General features: G+C 38.4%; 1 protein-coding gene across 1 annotated transcript in view; it reads left to right on the top strand.

Annotated features, from left to right (window-relative positions):
• The window catches only part of PKHD1 (PKHD1 ciliary IPT domain containing fibrocystin/polyductin), a 433,351-nt gene that overhangs the window by 374,101 nt on the left and 39,549 nt on the right, over positions 1-19,701 (top strand). The window contains exon 60 of the mRNA XM_007451921.1: positions 17,445-18,459. Within this exon, the coding sequence (XP_007451983.1) occupies positions 17,445-18,459 (1,015 nt within the window). The remainder of the gene's footprint in view (positions 1-17,444; positions 18,460-19,701) is intronic.

Below are 19,701 nucleotides of genomic sequence, written 5' to 3'. Positions count from 1 at the left end.
AGACGTAAGGCACCCTGTTTTTTTGCAAAGAAATCCAGCTTTTGGTGTGGTTTTAAGGATTATCAAGTCTAATTCCCTTCACATATAAAGTAGAAGGGGAATCATCCATCTTTATGAAGGAGCATGAATCAATTGTTCAAAAGGCTTTTCATCCTGCATCTTTACTGCCCTTCTGAATTCAGGAAAGTAAAATTTAGTTGGTGTCAGCCAAGGCTGCCATCCATCTGGGACAACACTTTCAGTTTTAGTCAATTTATAATGATTCTTATCAGCCAGTGATTATAATTTTCAACTTTAGAGTAAATGATGGAATACATTTTGCCAGCCAGTGATTAGCACGGAAAGAATATTAGGAAAATATTTTTAGACGCTTAAAAGGATGTGGATTGGTAGAATAGAATTTGGATAGAATTCTGGATAGTGGGTGGACTAGGGTTGAAATTCTGGTTCCATGAAATTCTGGCTCACATAAGTTCTATTGAGCAAGATGTTTGCATAGCAGATGTAGTGGTATTTGTATTGAGAGTAAATTTTGTTGAAGACCCACTATAGGTATACCGCTCATCCCAGCAGACTACTCATCTGTCACAACACTTTTTCTAATGACTCTTTACATGGTCTCATTGCCTTTCCTAAGACTGTATTTTAGCAACTACTGCCACAGATGGGCACCAGCCTTTGGAGTGAAACCTTTTTGGCCATTTTGGCAAAGAAGTCGCTTTGGAAAACAGTGAGGTGAAGTCTGCACAGAGTACAGTGGAGCAACTGGCAAAGAATCTTGGATTATAAGGTTAACCATGGACCTACAGGTTGAAGTCAACGCAGAGTAGGACCTCTGGATAGTGAGATAACAAAAGCGAAAAGTTTTAGAATCACTGGGAGACAAGAGTAAACATTTTCACATTTCAAAGGAGTAGTGGAAATTCTTCTTTTACTTTTTTCTTTACCCCATTTCACAATATGAGAACAAGTATGCTCTCAATGAAATGAACAGTGGGAAAATTTAAAACAAATAAAAGGAAATACCTCTACACTTAGTGCATAATAAGTCCATAGACTTTTCAGCTGAGGAAGGTCAGGGAGTCAAATGTTGAAGAGGAACAGAAAAGAGAGGAAAATCTGGTTAATTTTATGACCAACAATAACATTGTAATTATGCCTTAAGAATAATGAGGTTGAAGCTTTGGGGCATAAAATGATTGTCTCAGAGGACAGGAAGGAATTCTCCCACTCTTACCCCTAACAATTTGAATGACACCAAAGGATTGACCAGGTGGATTATGGGGTGTAATATTTTCCCAGGAGACAGCTCTTCTTAACCTGGAAAACCATTCTGGAAAGACCAGTGGCTAGTTTTATCTGGAAAATCCTGTATTTCAGGGGAAATCAGCCTTGAATCCAAACAAAAAGAATTTTGTAGTTGGTGGAAGGATAAACTCCCCAATGACAGATACGGTCTAATTTTGCTTTTGACCCAGTGTGTGAATGTGTCTAAACATAATATTCATGTAACTAACTTAGAGTATCGTAATGGATGGAAATTGGCCTTTGACACAGAGCAGGTCCAATGGAAAGCACATGAGCCATCCCTTAGGAATTAAAAATATGTTCTTGCCCTTTTGCCAAACTTTTTTCAAAGTTCAAACTGCCTGTAGTAGCTGCCTGTAGCTTTTGACTTTCTTGGCGTGTAGGATGCTGCTGGAACTCTTGTATTCCAGACCTTAGTGAGGTTCTGAATCCTTAGCTGGCTTTACGGGCTCCCGCATAAATTTTGAGCTGGCCACCGAGTGCAGATCACCTAGGAGGGCAGAACTCATTTGTAGTCAATCCTCAGTGAACTTTTAAGAATAGGAAAGCCACTACTCTTATTAAATGGAGCCTCTTTAAAATGGTAGATATAGTTTAGGTCTGAGAGGCAGGGCCTTTGGCCTTTCCTCTTAATAATGATTCTAAACCAACTGGGACATTAACCTTGTTTATTCTTTGCCTCTGTGTACTGATTCACTTTTAAAATGGACTTTATTTACTTAGGTATAACACGAACGTTGTGTAGGGCAGAGCAATTAACTCCAGTTAACAGATAACCCCCAAATCTCAATTGTTTAACGAAATGGAAAGTTTGTCTCTACTCACATGGCAGCCTGATGAAGAGTGGGTGGGTGGTACCCCTGGCAGCTGTGCATCTGGTAGTGACACCGGGATTGAGGCTGGCTAAGGTCTGGCTTTGCCATTTTAGAGTCCTTCAAGTCCAACTTCACGTTTGTTTCCTTGTTTGGAAAATGGAAGCCATAAAAACATACCTCTGTGTTTGTCGTGCCGATTAAATAAAATATGACATGTTGAATGACTCTCACAGGACCTGGCGCATAGTACATGGTCCGAAAGTTTTGATGTTTCTTCCCTCCGTGTGTGTATCAGGCACAGGTGTGAGTGTATAGGGAAGGAGAGAGACACACCGAGAGGAAGTGGGGCTGATACCTGTACTCAAACTGCTCACGACCTCACTGTCTGTAAAAGAGGAGGCACATTTGTTACTAGAAACTTGACTAAGTCAGTCCCATGAAGGAAAACACTGTGTCTCTCCTTTTATTGTTCACTGTCATGTTCCCAAGGTCTAGATCCTATCAGGATAATGATAAAAGCTTAATAAATAGGGTTAAATCAGTGCAATGAAGGAACTAGAAAAGGAGATTCTTTTCCTGTTTTCTCTTTCCGTCACCCACCTGCCCCCAGAATTTACAAAAATCCAAGATGATAAGGTAATGCTCAGGATGGCTATCGGTTTCCTGATTCTATACCAGCCTTCATCCAAATTGAAGAGATTATCTTGAAGGATCCCTATATGTAAACCACAGTATGCAACCGCTTATAAAAGCTAACACATATATATGGAATCTAAAAAAATAATGATTCTGACGAACCTAGGGTCAGGACAGGAATAAAGACACAGATGTAGAGAATGGACTTGAGGACATGGGGAGGGGGAAGGGTAAACTGGGACAGAGTGAGAGAGTGGCATGGACATATATACACTACCAAATGTAAAACAGATAGCTAGTGGGAAGCAGCCGCATAGCACAGGGATATCAACTCGGTGCTTTGTGACCAACTAGAGGGGTGGGATAGGGAGGGTGGGAGGGAGATGCAAGAGGGAGGGGATATGGGGATATATGTATACGTATAGCTGACTCACTTTGTTATACAGCAGAAACTAACACACCATTGTAAAGCAATTATACTCCAATAAAGATGTTAAAAAAATCTTGTATATGGTTGTGTATAACTAAAGTTTTGCCTAATCTGTTATGCTTTTCATGTTAAGCTTGTATATAGTTTGTTGGCGTTTGTAGATCTTTTTTGAAGTACCTGTTTTCATAGCTCCAGCCACTACTTTGTCTCCCATTTTGTGTAAAGCCTTTGCTATAAATAAGCCATTCTGTCTGAATGTTTTTTTTTTCCAAGATAGGGTAAACAAGTGGAAGGGTAGAATTTAAAGGGAGATGAAAATTTCAGTTTTTTTTTTAATTGAAGTAAAGTTGATTTACAATATTGTGTTAATTTCAGGTGTGTGGTAAGGTGATTCGGTTATAGACCCATATATGTGTGTATATCTATATGTGTATATCTATATTCTATTTTCTTCTGATTCTTTTCCATCAGAGGTTATTATAAGATATTGAATATAGTTCCCTGTGCTCTACAGTAAATCCTTGTTGTTTATCTATTGTATATATAGTAGTTTGCATGTGTTAATCCCAAACTCCTAATTTATCCCTCCCTCCCCTTCACCCCCACCACGATCCCCTTTGGTAACCATGAGTTTGTTTTCTATGTCTGTGAGTCTGTTTCTGTTTTGTAAATAAGTTCACTTGCACTATTTTTCTGTCTGACTATTTGGTGCCAATTGTGCATCTCAGTAATCTAGCTATGTTTTGTTACTCAAAGTTGAATTCCAAATTGTCCTTAAAACACTTTCACCTTGCTGAATTGTGTTGCACTAGTTTTCAAAAGGAAACATTGAATTTAAAAGATGACTTGGAAGTTGCTTACCTGCAAGGCCCTGGTCTGTTACCTTATTTGTAAGAGTCCTAACAACTTATTTGTTCAAATGACTGAACAGTATCTGGTCAACCTGATCGTGTTTCCCATCCACTCTCCCTCCTGGCTCCTATTTATTGCCCTCAGTGAGCAGATTGCTTGGGTGGCTGCCTCCTCTCTCAACCCGTTTTCCCCTGCCACGTTTCCTAGACATTAGCGCAGTTAACGTTTATGCCATCTCACTGTAGATCAATATCCATGTATATTGTTTTGCATGCATGATAAGGAAACTGAGGTGCATAGTGATCCGTCTATTGTCAAAGGTTACCAGGAATAGGAAGAAAATAACTTGGAATCGACATTTCACACCAGTGTCTCTATCCATGTGATCACAGCACTTCTCTTGGCAAGATACCCCTTGGCTCCCCTTTCAATGTCTGACACCAGGAACACAATGCTCTCAAGGTGTCTCCATCACTTCCTGCTTCCAAAGAGCAGCAGCAGCAGGCTGTCCACTCTACTTGTCCTTCTGTGAAGTTGAAAAGGACCATGTTGTTTTCTGCCCCCCAAATGGACCTTTTCTTATTCTTCCAAAGGAGAAGATTAGCTATAGCAAAATGAGCAAGTTGGGCCATCTGTATGCATTTTTTCACCCATATTAAAACTGCTAAAGCCCAAATGCAAGAACTCATTCTGAAAGACACGAGCATTTCAGTTCTGGGCTTATGGAAATCTTTCCCCCTAATGACGTTAATAACCTTCTCTGTGCAGTATATTGAGGAAATTTTATGGCAAAGAAAGTAAATTTGCAGAGATTCAGGGGACTAGTTTTTCAAGGAGCTTTAACAGAGAAGATTGATTCTCAGGTATTAGAAGCAAATATCAGGATCAATTATGTAAAGAATATTTATGTTTAGAAAGTTCTAGGCCAAACGTTAACTGAGAATTCAAACATTTCATGTCCTCATCCTGTCTCCTGAGGACCAAAAAAAAAAAAAAAAAAAAAATTTTATGCTCTTTGTTCGCTTCCCTAAAGCTGGATATATTATGTATGTTCAGAGAAAAACAAAAAAAAAAAAAAAAAAAAAAAGTCCTTTTATGCTCTTTGTTCGCTTCCCTAAAGCTGGATATATTATGTATGTTCAGAGAAAAGGATACATATGAGAAGAGCAAAGATGCTGTATCCATCAGGGTAGGCTAGATTAGGATGCCATAGCACACACCCTGCAAATCTCAGTACCTCAAGAAAACATCCACCAAGGTTTATTTCTTGCTTACACTTCTTATTTATCTCTGGTTGGCAGGGACCCAGTCTGAGAAATCGACCTTCATCTTGTACTTTGCTGGTCACTGTCTTAGCGACAAACTTGGAACTCTTTAGAGCAGGAGTTGGCAAACATATTCTATAAAGGGCCAGATAGTAAATATTTTCAACTTCACAGGCCATAGAGTTTCTGTTACAATGACTCAAGTCTGCTACTGCAGCGCAAAATCAGAGGTTACTGTAGGTTACAGTGCATAAACAAATGAGTATGGGCTGTGTTCCAATAAAACTTTATTTACAACAATAGCCAGTGGGCTGGATTTGGCCTATGGCCTGTAGCTTGCCAGCTGTTTCACTTAAGTTGTATAGCCCCAAAGGGACACTTGGTCCCTCTGCTCAATGACTAAAGGCTAACTAATGATTCTACTCAACCACGAGAGGATGGGGAAGTACAAGCCTGTCACTTCCCGAGGTAAGCCTGGCCTTACATGTTTTCACACACATACCTGGAAAATGATGAAGAATAGTTGAGCAGTTATTTTCACAGCTCCACAATGCTTGATTAAACCTACATGTCTTTTAAAGTTTCCCTGTCCCCTCAATTTTCTCCTTAACTCAGAAAATCAGACTTTACAAGGTGCAGTGTTCATTTGCTCCTTAACAGGAGGTGGAAGTGGCTGGGTAGTCAAAGAGGACGCTGCCCAGCTCTGTTTACGCAGCCTTGGGGGCCATGTACCTTCACCTTTGGGGATCCTAAAGTGAGTCAGGATATGCACCCTGGAAGCAGACCTTGGAAAGGGATTTGGAAGGAGCAAGAGAGGCATTGTATCAGATGACATTCCTCAACTGTGAAATTGCCTAGGGGACAAGTCATTTTCTCGCAGGCCAGTTTTTGAGAAGTTTCCTGATGTCACAGTGCAGCCTGGTCACAGGGAGCAGTGACAGATGGGGTTTTCGGTTCATGTTACTATAGATGGAGTCTCACTTAAACCCATTGTACCACAGGATGATGTCATTTTATGTATCTGGTTTTCTAGCAAAACCCACCTCCCTCCCCAAATCAAACCAACCCCACCTCGCCCCCTCCTGGTTCACTATTGTTTTATAAAGTCAAGTGGTTCTGTGCCTTCCGTTGACTCACCTCTTTTAAGTTTTATTGGTACTTACTGCTCTAAGAGCAAAACTTAATGAGTGCCTTTATTTTTACACACTTCAACTCATTAATATATCTGACTTTTCTCCATAGGAAGAGTTTGACTAGATATAGAGAAATGTATATTCAAGTGGATCTGTCAGTTAAAACAGAGACACTAGGAATCTATTATACAGGTAGCAGGCTCTCTATACATGGAAATATCTGCTCATATTGATTATAATCCATACCTTCTAGAATTTTAGGGCATTTTTTGCATATTATCAGCCAGCAAAACACTTCAGTAAGCCATTTTAATAATTACATTTCAAAAAGATAAAAAACAGAGAACAAAACATATACCTGAACTAGGATCCCTTAGTTGGTGATAGCCCTTAACCTTCATCCTCCTAATCAGTGATATTTCAGTTGAATATGAGAAGATTCTAAAGGCAAAGTTTACTTGACCATGACAAAGAGGACCACTTAAAAAGAGTGAGAATAACCTACATGTAAAAAAAGTACTTTCAAGGTCCAGATGATATTTTTATTTAAAGTACTGTTGTACTATACCTTGAAATTAATTGTAATTTACTTGAAGGTGCTATGTTTTCAAATTTCATTTCTCAGATTAACTGCCAATATCAAGCTATTATAGAGAAAAGCTCTAGTGTTTCTAAAGAGACTATTGTCTAAGTTTCTTTGTTTGGAATAATAATAATGATAGTAATACCACTGATTATGTCCCAGGCGTTGTTCTGAACCTTTTAAAATATATTTAATCGTTACAGCTGCCTTATGAGCTTGTTACCATTCCATTTTTCTTCCCACTTTGCAAAGGAGGAAACTGTGGCACAGTGAAATAGTTACTTGCCTAATATTACCCAGAGAGTAAGTAGCAGAACCGAGATCTGAACCACCGCAGTTTGCCCCAGAATCCATAAATAACCAGTGCCTGTAGGAATAACTACTGTGCTCTGACATCTTTCACAGCTGGGACAATTGGATTAGAATTGAGATGCCAGTGAAGAAGCAGCAAAATTTAAGGACTTATAAACAAGCAACCCATGTCATGTAGGAAAATCTGTGCTGTTTTGGTGTTTATCTAAATTGACCACAGATTCACTGAATAGAGGCAACTTCATTTTCCTGGGACTGTGGAGATACAGGGAAAATGCTAACCCCCTTTCCTTCAGCAACTGTCTGGCGTAGACATTTCTCTTTCTGGAATGAAGGGAATGCAGCAGAAAAGGAAGCACTCAGAGGCTTCAGTTTGCTGTCAACAGGTAATCAATGAGCTGGGCCACTATTGTCACCTCTTCTCCCTCCCACCTGAAGTGTCCTTGGTTTGTCTGCCACAAGCTTCCTTGAATACCCTCTGCTGTACCTGAGTTCCCATACATGACAGTCTTGCCTTGCAAAGCAGATTAATACAAAATATCAGCCAAAGGTTTGGTATTCCCAGCCCAGATCTTTATCTCAGAATAAAGGGGGGAAATTTATCTCTCATGAGTCATGGGCATTGAGAAGCTGGGAACATTTCACTGGCAGGAGGAGTTGGCAAAAATAGTCCCAGTGGATTTCAAGTTTATTTGACTAATTCTTTCACCACTTGTCAAATGAAACTACTTTTGTTTAGGTGACAAAACAAGCTGTTTCCTCTGCCATTTCTCCACTGAGCAGTATAGGCACTTGTGGCGAACACACATTACTGCTAACTGTTATGATGTTTGCTGTCAAATTCATTTATTTATACAACTGCTGGAAAGAGCCTGCGGCCCATAAGCAGCCATGAAAGATTTCAGAGTCATGGTGTGGGGTCATGAGAGGGAAAAAAAAAGTCTCCACTCGTTATGAGAAAGGAACTGACACAGGAAACGGTCACATATGGTGCAGATTTATTGTGTCCGGGGTTTCCCATTCAAATCTCATTACAGCCACAGCTCAGAGCTGGGCATGGCATGGCTACATCCATTTCAGTTTTGGCATCCGACAGAATTACTGCTCTAGCTTCACGCCGAGGACTGGAGTGGTGATAAGTTTATCATTCTGGGGAGAGAGTGTGCCCGAATTGTATTTGTAAAGGCTGTTGGCTGTCCCTTCCTTTAATATAGCCCATGGACATCACTTTGTTCAAAGCTGGCAGGCAAAGTTTGCTAGTAAAAAAGAAATAGGAGGGTGGCGAGAAAAGGTGGAATGGGGTAGAGAGTATATGAAATCATATAAAGTTGTCCTCTACTTATATGAGTATTTAAGGGAAAAGTAAAGATTAGATGAAAGGGAAATCACCTTGAATTTTTGCAGGTTTTAATTTATTTTTTGATTAGTGGAAAAAAAATAGGTGTCCTGCTTAGAGACACATGTGTGCGTGCATGTGCCCACATACCTATGTATGTGTGTATACATGTATTTCTTTCTGACCTGTATTTTCTAAAATCACAGAATTTTATGCCCACATTTTAGTGTTTTCTTCACCTGTAACTTGTCTCTTTCAAAATCCTTTATTGTGAATGCTTGCAACACTCATAGGTGCTGTTTTAGACTCCTACGAGGCAAATGTCATTAGTTGGAGGTGAGGATAGTGCCAAAAAAAGCAAGAGGAGAGTGCAAAAGGTATTTTAAAGATACTCCTTTTTAAATTATGGAGAATGTAACAGCTTGTATATATTAGCAAGTGTTTGTTCCTGACTCTGCACGTGCATCATCACATTTAATGCTGTCCATCAGCCTGTGGATTGGGAACTGCTCTCAACCACTTTTACAGATGAGTTACCTGAGTCAGAGAGAGGATACTTATGTAACCTGCCTGTGGTTTTGCAGCTGGAAGGTGGCAGAGCCAGGACGCAATGCAGGGTTCTCTAACAGGAAAACCTGATCTCTTGCCCCCAAAACTGGGCTTCCTGAACTTGCATTTACATTGGCTGTTTTCAGAGCAGTATTCACTGAATAAAAATCATAATTGAGACCATACCCGTAGATGTTTGCAGGTAAAATCATGATACAACAAAATAACAAAAATTGGGCTTCCTTGGTGGCTCAGTGGATAGGAGTCTGCCTGCCAATGCAGGGGACATGGGTTCGATCCCTGGTCCAGGAAGATCCCACATGCCGCAGAGCAGCTAGGCCCGTGTGCCACAACTACTGAGCCTGTGCTCTAGAGCCCGAGTGCCACAACTACTGAAGCCCGTGTGCCTAGAGCCCGTGCTCCGCAACAAGAGAAGCCCCTGCTCGCCACAACTAGAGAGAGACCGCGTGCAGCAATGAAGACCCAACACAGGCAAAAATAAAATAACAAAAATGCAAAAATATTTTCTATGATACTTATTTCAAGCCAAATATAGACAATGACATTTCAACATAGTGAAATCATATAAAGTAGTCCTCTAGAATTAATTTGAATGGACTTTCATCACCAAAATTAAGATTTTTTTTTTTAGTTTGGAAAAGGAAAAAGGAAAGATGGTTGATTCAGAAGAAAGGTCTGTTTGATGCATATCTGACCTTCTCCCTCATCTTCATTACCGCTGCATTCAAAGTACTCTCATCTCCCAATCAAAGTAACACTTTTTATAAAAGGGAACAAATATTTCAAAATATTCACCAAGAGAACTTAGTAAGGACAGAAGGACCTTTCACAGAAGGGCTTACAGGCATCCTTGCTTCATATAATGATTGGTCTTATGTGGTTTTCCATTTTTCTCACATTAGTTTGAATATGTATTCCCACGGAAAATAGACTCAAGTTCAAGAACTTTGGTGAGATTGTTCAAAAAATGGGCACAGATCCTAGAATCTGTAGCTCCTGAAGTCTGATTGCCCATTACCCCTCTAGATGTGCGTTCATCATTAAGAGCCTTTCGCATCTCTGCAGTATCTTGTCGTTTAGAGCTGTCTTCATGCGCAGACATCTCTCTTTTTATTAATTTTATTTTTTTTTTAAATTGGAGTATAGTTGATTTACAATGTTGTGCTAATTTCTGCTATACAGCAAAGTGACTCAGTTATACACATATGTACATTCCTTTTTTATACTCTTTTCAATTATGGCTTATTTCTGTCCTCTCTTGACTACTGAACGTGGGGAGTCACTTCGCCACACCAACCACCAGCTGTTACAGTGTCTTCCTCACTGAGAATGACGCAACGAGACTCAGCCCCTGAGTGCCACTGCCTAGCAATTTGTGAAAACCAACCTGGAAATGCCTTTATTTTGAAGCTCCACGACCCGAACTTGGAATACATTAAATTTTCCAATTCATTGAAATTTAAGTCTCTCAAATTACTTTTTCTTATAATACTGAGTGTATGGGTATATGTGCAAACATATATACCTTATCTCTTCTACAAGGACGAGAACTACCATATTATGGTCACTCAATATATTTTAAGACCAATAATTCTAGACTCCAAATTAGCAAGGTTGTGTTTTTTTGTCATCTGTATGGAATCTGTTATGCACAAGAACATCACCCTCCGTTTACCTTCACTTTACAAATATAACACATGCCCATTAGTTTTGAGGTTTTAAAAAATAGTTTTTAGCTTGAATTCCCCATTCCAAAAGGTAGATAGTTTTTCTCTATTATTGCTAATATGACTAAATACATATTTTCTTTAATATTTCTTTGCAAGATTTCAGTTACTCCATTTGTACATTTAGGAACACAGATTTTGGAGTTTCATTCCTCATAGCCTGAAGGTCTATGACAACCTATATAAATGGGGATAAATTCAACTTGTCTTCACTTTATTTGATCTGTGGCCATTTATATTTGTTAAATTAGAAACAACGAGGTGTAAATGTTGTTTGACAGAAAAGAATTGTAAATGATTTCTTTTCATTTCTTGAAAATAAGAGAATGATTATATATTTTGTTTTTGTCAAAATCTGCTATACTTTTGTCAAAATCTGCTATCTGCTATTTTCAAACATAAATTTTTCTCTTGTGGAAATGGGGAAGATGGAAGGAATCCATGTGCCTTTGAGTCAAAACATTTATTTCAAAATACTTCTTTCTTTCCTTCTGATCCATTTTTCTAAATAAAGGATAGAAATTTTTTCTTTTTCCTTTTCTTTTAATTTTTTTTCCTAGCAAAGACGACCCCTTTGGCATATTTTCTTTTCAAATGTGAAATGAAGTGGAAAATCCTCATTTCAAGACAGGAAGGACAAATATTGACACAAAGTTAATAAATGTTAGAACCCTGGAAGCAACCTGAGTGCACACACATTCACACACATTCACATACATACCCACCCACCTTTTCCTCTGCTTCCTCCTTTACCAGGAGTACCTAACGCTCCTCCTTTCTGGTTTCTAGGTCCACGGTTTCCAATCTAGGGAAAGGCGGACAGAGCGTATTGCTTGTCTAGGATATTTTAGGATGTTAAAGTACACACAGAAACAAGTGCACATATGCACACATGCACACACACATACAACCTGCTTCATCTAATTTCCCCCACTTAGAGAGGAGCTTCTGGACTTTATCACTGGTCTTGTCCATCTTGAATGAAAGAGCATAGGCCAAGCCAATACTCACCGGTCACTCAGCATTTATTAAGTCCTGTCCACTCTTGCTTTCTGGAGAGGAATGCCCTGGGGCGACTGGGTGGCTGCCCCTGACAGGCCGGGTCACTTTATCTATTCACATTGATTATGAAAGTCAGCTGTGGCCAGACCTTGGTGTTTTTTTTTGTTTTGTTTTGTTTTTCACCTTTCTTCTCTCAGCCCCTCTTACAAGCACCCCTGCCTGGATTTTCATGAGGAAATAATCAGATTAGGCCTTTCACGGTGAGTTCATATGGAGTTCTCTTTCTCCAGTGTGCTACTAACTGAATAAACGTGTTTAGTGGTAAATTGTAAATGACATTATGATTACCAAAGCCAGCATGGGTTTCATTTAAAAGTGATCAGAATTGCAGACCACAAAAATTGTGACTGGCAGATAAGGCCATTTGGAGAAGTCAGAAAAGAAAAGACAAAAACAAGTGAGAAAGAGAATCATTACTGAAAACTACATCCTTCTGCAATGGAGAGAGGCAGGAGGAAGAGAAACCCAGGAAAGGAAGAGATGGATCACTATTTAGAAGGGAAGCCAGACTGTCCATGTGGGTGCTGCCAGCTGTGTCTGGGAGAGGGGACATGACGTGTGTTTGGGTGTGCATAGCTCTCTCCTAAGGAGTTAATGTCAATTCTCTCCCACAATGAAGAACTGCACCCACGTAGCAGCTTTGGAATCCCAGGGCATTGCTTTCCTGTGCTTGATTTTTGCCTCGCATCAAAATTAAAATACTGGAATTGATTAACTCTGAAGATGAAATAGAAAAATTGATGGTAAGATACCAATAAACCACCGTCTCTTAGTCATTGGTAAGTTTTGGAGAAATTAAAGTTTCTTATTTATGAACACCAGGATTCCACATTTGGCTACAAAACCACATAATGTGACTTGCTGATAATCTTCAGGCTATTGCCTTTGTTAAATTTGTGGCTATATGGTTATACTTCAGGGATAGTATGCTAAAATATTAAAAAGGCCAAATGGTAATAGAAAAGAAGCAAATGGACTCTTGCCAAATATGTGACTTGACAAATAACCAAAAACCTTTCCGTGAGTTCCTGTCAATAGACTGTGTTAAGAGAACTCCTGACTATACAGCACCCTTCCCACAGGGTTAATCATCACAGCTGACCCCACATCTAAATACAATCCCCAAATGAAGTTATTTGGATTCCATTTTATTTTGCCAAAAAGCACAGGTAGAAGTTAAAAAATATGTTTTTCTCTTCCTCCTCTTCCTCATGGCTGTTACTAAGTAATTGTGTGAATCATAATTGCTGTGAGTCAATTTTTATATCTACAAACTACGGATAATTAAACTTGCTATTAGAAAGTTTTAGGTAAAGGAAGTTGAGGAAGGAGGAAGGAAGGGAGGAAGGGAGGGAGGGAGGAAAGAAAAAGGGAAGGAAGGAAGGATCACCAACCTTATAGCTTGAGGGTATCTTTGTAGTGAGGTCAAGTCTTCCTCTTGGCATTCTAATCCCTGTTTTATCCCATACCCCTTCCAGGTACCATTCCCATGAGTCTATGGACTTCCTGTCAGATATTTCTCTATCTGAAGCTCTCCCAAGCAACCATTGTATATTATTTGCAACAACATAGGATGACCACCCTCTGACCATCTAAGACCTGTTGAAGCAATAAGTCAGAGTCTCCCATTGACAAAACTGTGTGAAAGTTTTGTCTTATCAGGAGGACCCCTCTGATAGTTTCCATGCCATTGTTACAGAATATAAGGATACGGTGTGTTTTCCTTAGTATCCCTGCTGCCTCAGTCATTACACCAAATCCACCAGCACATTCTATTTATTGTCTGCAGAAGACACATTGTTCTCCTGATTCATTCATAGGCTCATCCAACCTTTCACTCCCTTCCTCCACTTGTTTAATGAATGATTGAATCAGCCAAGAAAAAAATGCTTTGTCATAACAGAATTTTTTTGTGTGTGGACAAACCAATTATGTGATTCAAGAGCAGAAGATTCATATAAATATAATCAGCCATAATTTCAGTCTTATGGTTTCATGGGAAATAGTTGGATCTCTCACAGAACACTATCAAATATTAACATTAATTCAAGGGGCAATTCTCACAATGCCCTTCTGTAGTATACTCTGTTCTTGTGATGAGTTGGTTTAAATTGTAGTCAAGCTATAGAATAATAATCTTATAACTAGACACCTGGAAATAATAGATAAAAATTACTTGAAGAATAGGAGTTTTGAAAAGGACATTACATGTCAATCAACTAATACATATTAAGGAATTTCTACTGTGTTTGAGGTAGGATGTTAAACCCTATGGTAATTTAAATATGAGATAGATATAGCCTTAGGCCTTGAGAAATAACACCTTAAGGACATTGGTTTCTAGTGTTTATGTAATTTATCAAAGTACATATAGTTAGTTAGTAGCAGAGAATGATTGAGAATCATATCAACTAAGAGAATAAGTATTTTATTTAGGTACAGTTCCAAGAATTTAGCAATCTACAGAGGTCACTGTGAAAGACCTTATAACTCTTGAATGAGAAGCAAGAATAATAAAGTCAGAGATCTATAAAACTGGATGGAATGTGAACGATTCATCAATGGCATCAGCATGGCTGAAAAAAATGTGTAAAAAGGAGAGTGAGCAGCAGGTTTAGAAAAGAGGAACTAGTGTGATTTGAGGATAATCCATGAGGAAAGGCTACCTTACTATCTCATTTGAAAGGGATATACCTGTAGTAGCGATTGATGTATCGGGGTCTCAGAGCAAAATTTCCATGGCTATTAAGATTGTGCAATTAATTAATTCCCTTCATACTGGTTCCATGCTTTGGAAGATAATTCTTGATTTCACATTAGCGTTTCCATATTATATTACCACAGGGAAAAAACACACTGTGTAAAGGTGACCATTTAAAAAATATTTTATAATTAAATCTCTACTTAGATTAACAATTTCATATTTAATTTAATGAATTCAAGTGATTTAAGAGACATAGCGCAATTAGAATTTTCTGTTCTGTGTCAGTTTTCAAGGAATCTGCCCATTTCATCGAAGCTGTTGAACTTGTTGGCATGAAGTTTGTTCGTAAGAGTCTCTTAATCTTTGCCTGTAGGATCTGAAGTAGTAAATCCTTGTTTCATTTCCTGAAATTGGTGATGTGTCTTCTTCCTTTATATCCTGATCAGTCTAGCGAGGGGTTAATCAATTGGTTGACGTTTGCCAAGAACGAAATTTTAGCTTTGTTCACTTTCTCTGTTTTTTCTTGTTTGTTTGTCTGTTGTCTATTTCATTGACGTTTGCTGTTATACTTATCATTTCCTTTTTTTCTACTTACTCTTGGTTTACTTTGCTCTTTTTCTGAATTTGTAAGGGAGCACCTAAGGCATCACTTTTAGACAATTCTTCTTTTGTAATATAAGCATTTAACATTATAAGTTTCCTTCAAAGCAGTGTTTTTGCCACATCCCACAGTTTTGATATGCTAAAATTTCATTATCATTCCATTTGAGATATTTTACAATCTTCCTTATAATTTTGACCCTTTTGTTGCTGTTATTTTGGAGGTTCAGGTAAACTGTTTGTCCTAATCCTGAAGTAGCATTTTGGTAATTAAGTTTATTGACACCATAGGCAGCTTTGGCACAGATTTCTTTTTTCTTCTTTCAGCTTTCCTCAGTGCCCTATGACACTCTTTTTTAAAATTGAAGTATATGGTTGATTTATAATGTTGTGTTAGTTTCTGGTGTACAGCAAAGTGGTTGAGTTATACATATATATATATTTTTTTCATTATAAGTTATTACAAGATATTGAATATAGTTCCCTGTGCCATACAGTAGGACCTTGTTTTTTTTTTGTAATCTATTTTATATATAGTAGTTTGTATCTGCGAATCCCAAGCTCCTAATTTATCTTTCTCCCTCCCCCCTTCCCCTTTGGTCACCATAAGTTTGTTTTCTATGTCTGTGAGTCTGCTTCTGTTTTGTAAATAAGTTTATTTGTATCATATTTTAGATTCCACATATAAGTGATATCATATGATATTTGACTTTCTCTGACTTACTTCACTTAGTATGATAATCTCTAGGTCCATCCATGTTGCTGCAAATGGGATTATTTCATTCTTTTTTATGGCTGAGTAGTATTCGTACTACTCAGTATATATAGTATTCCATTATATATATGTACCACATGTTTATCCATTCATCTGTCGATGGACATTTAGGTTGCTTCCGTGTCTTGGCTGTTGTGAATAGTGCTGCTGTGAACATTGGGTGTATGTATCTTTTCAAATACAGTTTTCTCTGGATATATGGCCAGGAGTGGGATTGCTGGATCATATGGTAAATCTATTTTTAGTTTTTTAAGGAGCCTCCATACTGTTTTCATAGTGGCTACACTAATTTAGATTCCCACCAACAATGTAGGAGGGTTCCCTTTTCTCCACAGCCTCTTCAGCATTTATTGTTTGTGGACTTTTTAATGATGGCCATTCTGACTGCTGTGAGGTGATACCTCACCGTACTTTTGCTTGGCACAGATTTCTTATCATATTACATGGAAGGAAGGATGCAGAAGGAGGCTAGATCATGCTCAAATGTAGTACATCCTACATAGTAATAATTTGATTTTTTTTTTGTTCCAATCCTTAGGCTACTTAGATGAACATGCACTAAGGAAAATTAAAATATGTAGAAAACAATACAAGACAATTTTGTGACTATTAATTTAAAGTCAAAGGAACTTTTTTTTGTTGGAAGGTAACATATACTTTTGAATTCAGAATAGGAACTACTCTAGGTTCATAGACAGGAAGATTAGGAATAGTGGGAATGGTGAATAATGCTGTTTCTTTAAATGGTTTCATTAGCTGCGGTCATCCTCAGCTTGGGCTCTATTTAATGTCAACACTCCCCAAATTACTACTTTCCTCTTCTCCTCCTGTTGTATTTCTTTATTCTTCATGTTTAGAGAAAAAGAAAGAATGAGGAAATTATATAGTCTGACATCCAAACTATTTCACAATCTGGTCACAATATACCTTTTCAACTTTAATATACCTCCATAAAATCTCTGTTCCCGCCCCCTCAATCTACCTCTTTCCCATTGACTCAAATATCATTACCCTCTTCTCGCCTATCCTTTTTCCATTATGTAGACCTTAGAGATTATTCCTTTTTCTTAATTACTTTGTTTATTCAGCTCTTTTACCACTTAGCTATTATGCCCATTATTAACTTTAAATAACATATTATGTAACATACACATTTAAATTATATTAAAGAGCTGTATCTTTCCATATTTTGCCCAAGAATTTTTTGCATTCTCACACTTGAATATTCAATAAATGTTTCCTGAGGTCACAGATGATGGTGAGAGTGATGGATTGTAAATCATCTTTGAGAGATTGTGGCTCTTACGTCACTTGTTTATTTTCCTTTATTTTATAGGCACATTTAGAGAAGAGCAGAAATGCACATACCGATCGCTGATACAAGGCTACATCTGCAAACAGACTGACCAAGTGATCTTAATTCTTGACAGTGCTGATGCCACCTGGGCAATGCAAAACTTATATCCAGTTGTATCTGTGACTAGTGGTTTTGTTGACACCTTCAGTAGCGTAAATGCCAATACTCCCTGCTCCACTTCAGGGTCTGTATCTGCTTTCTATTCCATTTTACCCACCAAGGAAATCACCAAGGTGTGCTTTGTGGATCAGACTCCTCAAGTTTTGCGTTTTTTTCTGTTGGGGAACAAAAGTACCTCCAAGCTCCTCTTGGCTGTATTCTACGATGAACTCCAGAGCCCGAATGTTTTCTTAGGGGAAAGATTCATTATACCTACTCAGGTTCAATCAACTTCCTCACTGCTGAATGGGTCTATTGGTGCCAACTATTTCAGCCTCATGGATAACCTCTTGTATGTTGTCCTACAAGGAGAGGAGCCCATTGAAATTCGCTCAGGTGTTTCCCTTCATTTGGCCCTCACTGTGATGTTTTCAGTTCTAGAAAAAGGCTGGGAAATGATGACCCTTGAAAGACTAACTGACTTCTTGCAGGTTAGCCAAGACCAAATCAGATTTATTCATGAGATGCCTGGCAGTGAAGCAACCTTAAAGGCCCTGGCTGACCGTAGAGCAAAGAGAAAGCGCAATTGCCCAACTGTGACTTGTGCCAGTCATGATAGACTTGGTCAACGTAAACTTCTCATGATGGAAATGAGCTCATATAGAGTCCTACCGCCCACCACTATGGGAACTATCTCAAAAGTGATGGTCGTTGAAATTGGTGATCTGCCAGCAGTAAGGAACACTGGAGTCATGCCATCCTTATCAAGTAACAAATTACAGACTTTGGCTCACCAGGTTATCACTGCTCAACAGACTGGAGTACTAGAGAATGTTCTGAATATGACTATTGGGGCCTTACTAGTGACTCAGTCAAAGGGAGTCATCGGCTATGGGTAAGTACTAATTATAATAACTTCTAAATGAGAGCTGATTTCTTGGATGCATATTGCAAATGTCAGCCTACTTACACTGAGTCACCTAACCTGTCTGCTTTTTAAGATAAGAACAAAAATGTCAAGAGCCATTTATAGACTTAAATTCTCAATTTTAAAATTCTTTATTAAATCTGTAGTCTTCATGGTTATTCTATTTCCTAGGTAGATGTAGACGTTTTATTTTGGTACTTTAAAATGAAAAGCATGGAGGAAGAGATTTTTCTAAGGCAACTTGTTTTCAATATGCTTGTTCATTCATTTATCATGTAATGCATATTTAAGCAGTGGGCTAGATTCTGGGTTTGCTAAGGTGAAACAGATATGATCTTTGCCTTATGGGACAAAAACACTATCTATCACAATTCCATAGAGCTATGAGCTAAGACTTGAGTACTCAGGGTGTTGTTAATAATACTGCCTGTAGGGACTGGGGAAGAGACTTATATTTAGGAACATTTTGGAGGGATGCCCAGGAGTTTACTAAGCTAAAGCCGTGACCCTGATTGGGTTTTATTTAACCTAGGATTATAAAGCCCTGAAAGGATGTCAAATTGCATGAGGCAGAACATAATTGCTGCCAACTATGTTTATGGCGCAGACCTGTGTAGGATCCATAATATCCTTTGTGCTATGCTATTCTGACTCTACAAGCTTGTATTTTGAAGTCCTTTACCAGATCAATGTTTACTACACACTTTAGAAGTAAATTTAGCTGAATATTTCCCCGAGCTTAGTAAATGAAGAAGTAAACAGTAAGAGGAGGCAAAGTATAAATGACTCTCAATGTTTGTGTGCATCGTATTTACCCAAGAAATGAATTGTCCAGCCCAAGTTCATCTAAGACGTCTGTCATGAGGTCAAGACTGTTAGAGTCCCAAGCTCTAATTTTTAGCAGATACAAAAGAACCAGAAATGATACCCCAAACTGAGAGACAATATGAAATTGCCATAATGCTTAGAAAACGTGTATAAACTAACCGTTTCACACATGCATGCTGCTTGGTTATAGAGGACTCAAAAGATTCAAACATGGATATTCCCTGCAAGCTTGTCATCACCACTGGAAACATAAGCTCAAACCTATGCACATTTTGAGTTGATATAGTTGGGTCCCTGAAATAGGTAAAAATTATTTAGATTCTGAGCTATGTTACTCAGTGAAATTTTAGAATGCTCATATGTTTTAGATTATTCTGTTGC

This window comes from Lipotes vexillifer, unplaced genomic scaffold (genome assembly GCF_000442215.2).
Source record: "Lipotes vexillifer unplaced genomic scaffold, Lipotes_vexillifer_v1.1 scaffold147, whole genome shotgun sequence".
NCBI classification, from domain to species: Eukaryota; Metazoa; Chordata; class Mammalia; order Artiodactyla; family Lipotidae; genus Lipotes; species Lipotes vexillifer.
The sequence above is the reverse complement of the archived record's forward strand: the minus strand, read 5'-3'. Positions and strand labels throughout refer to the sequence as shown.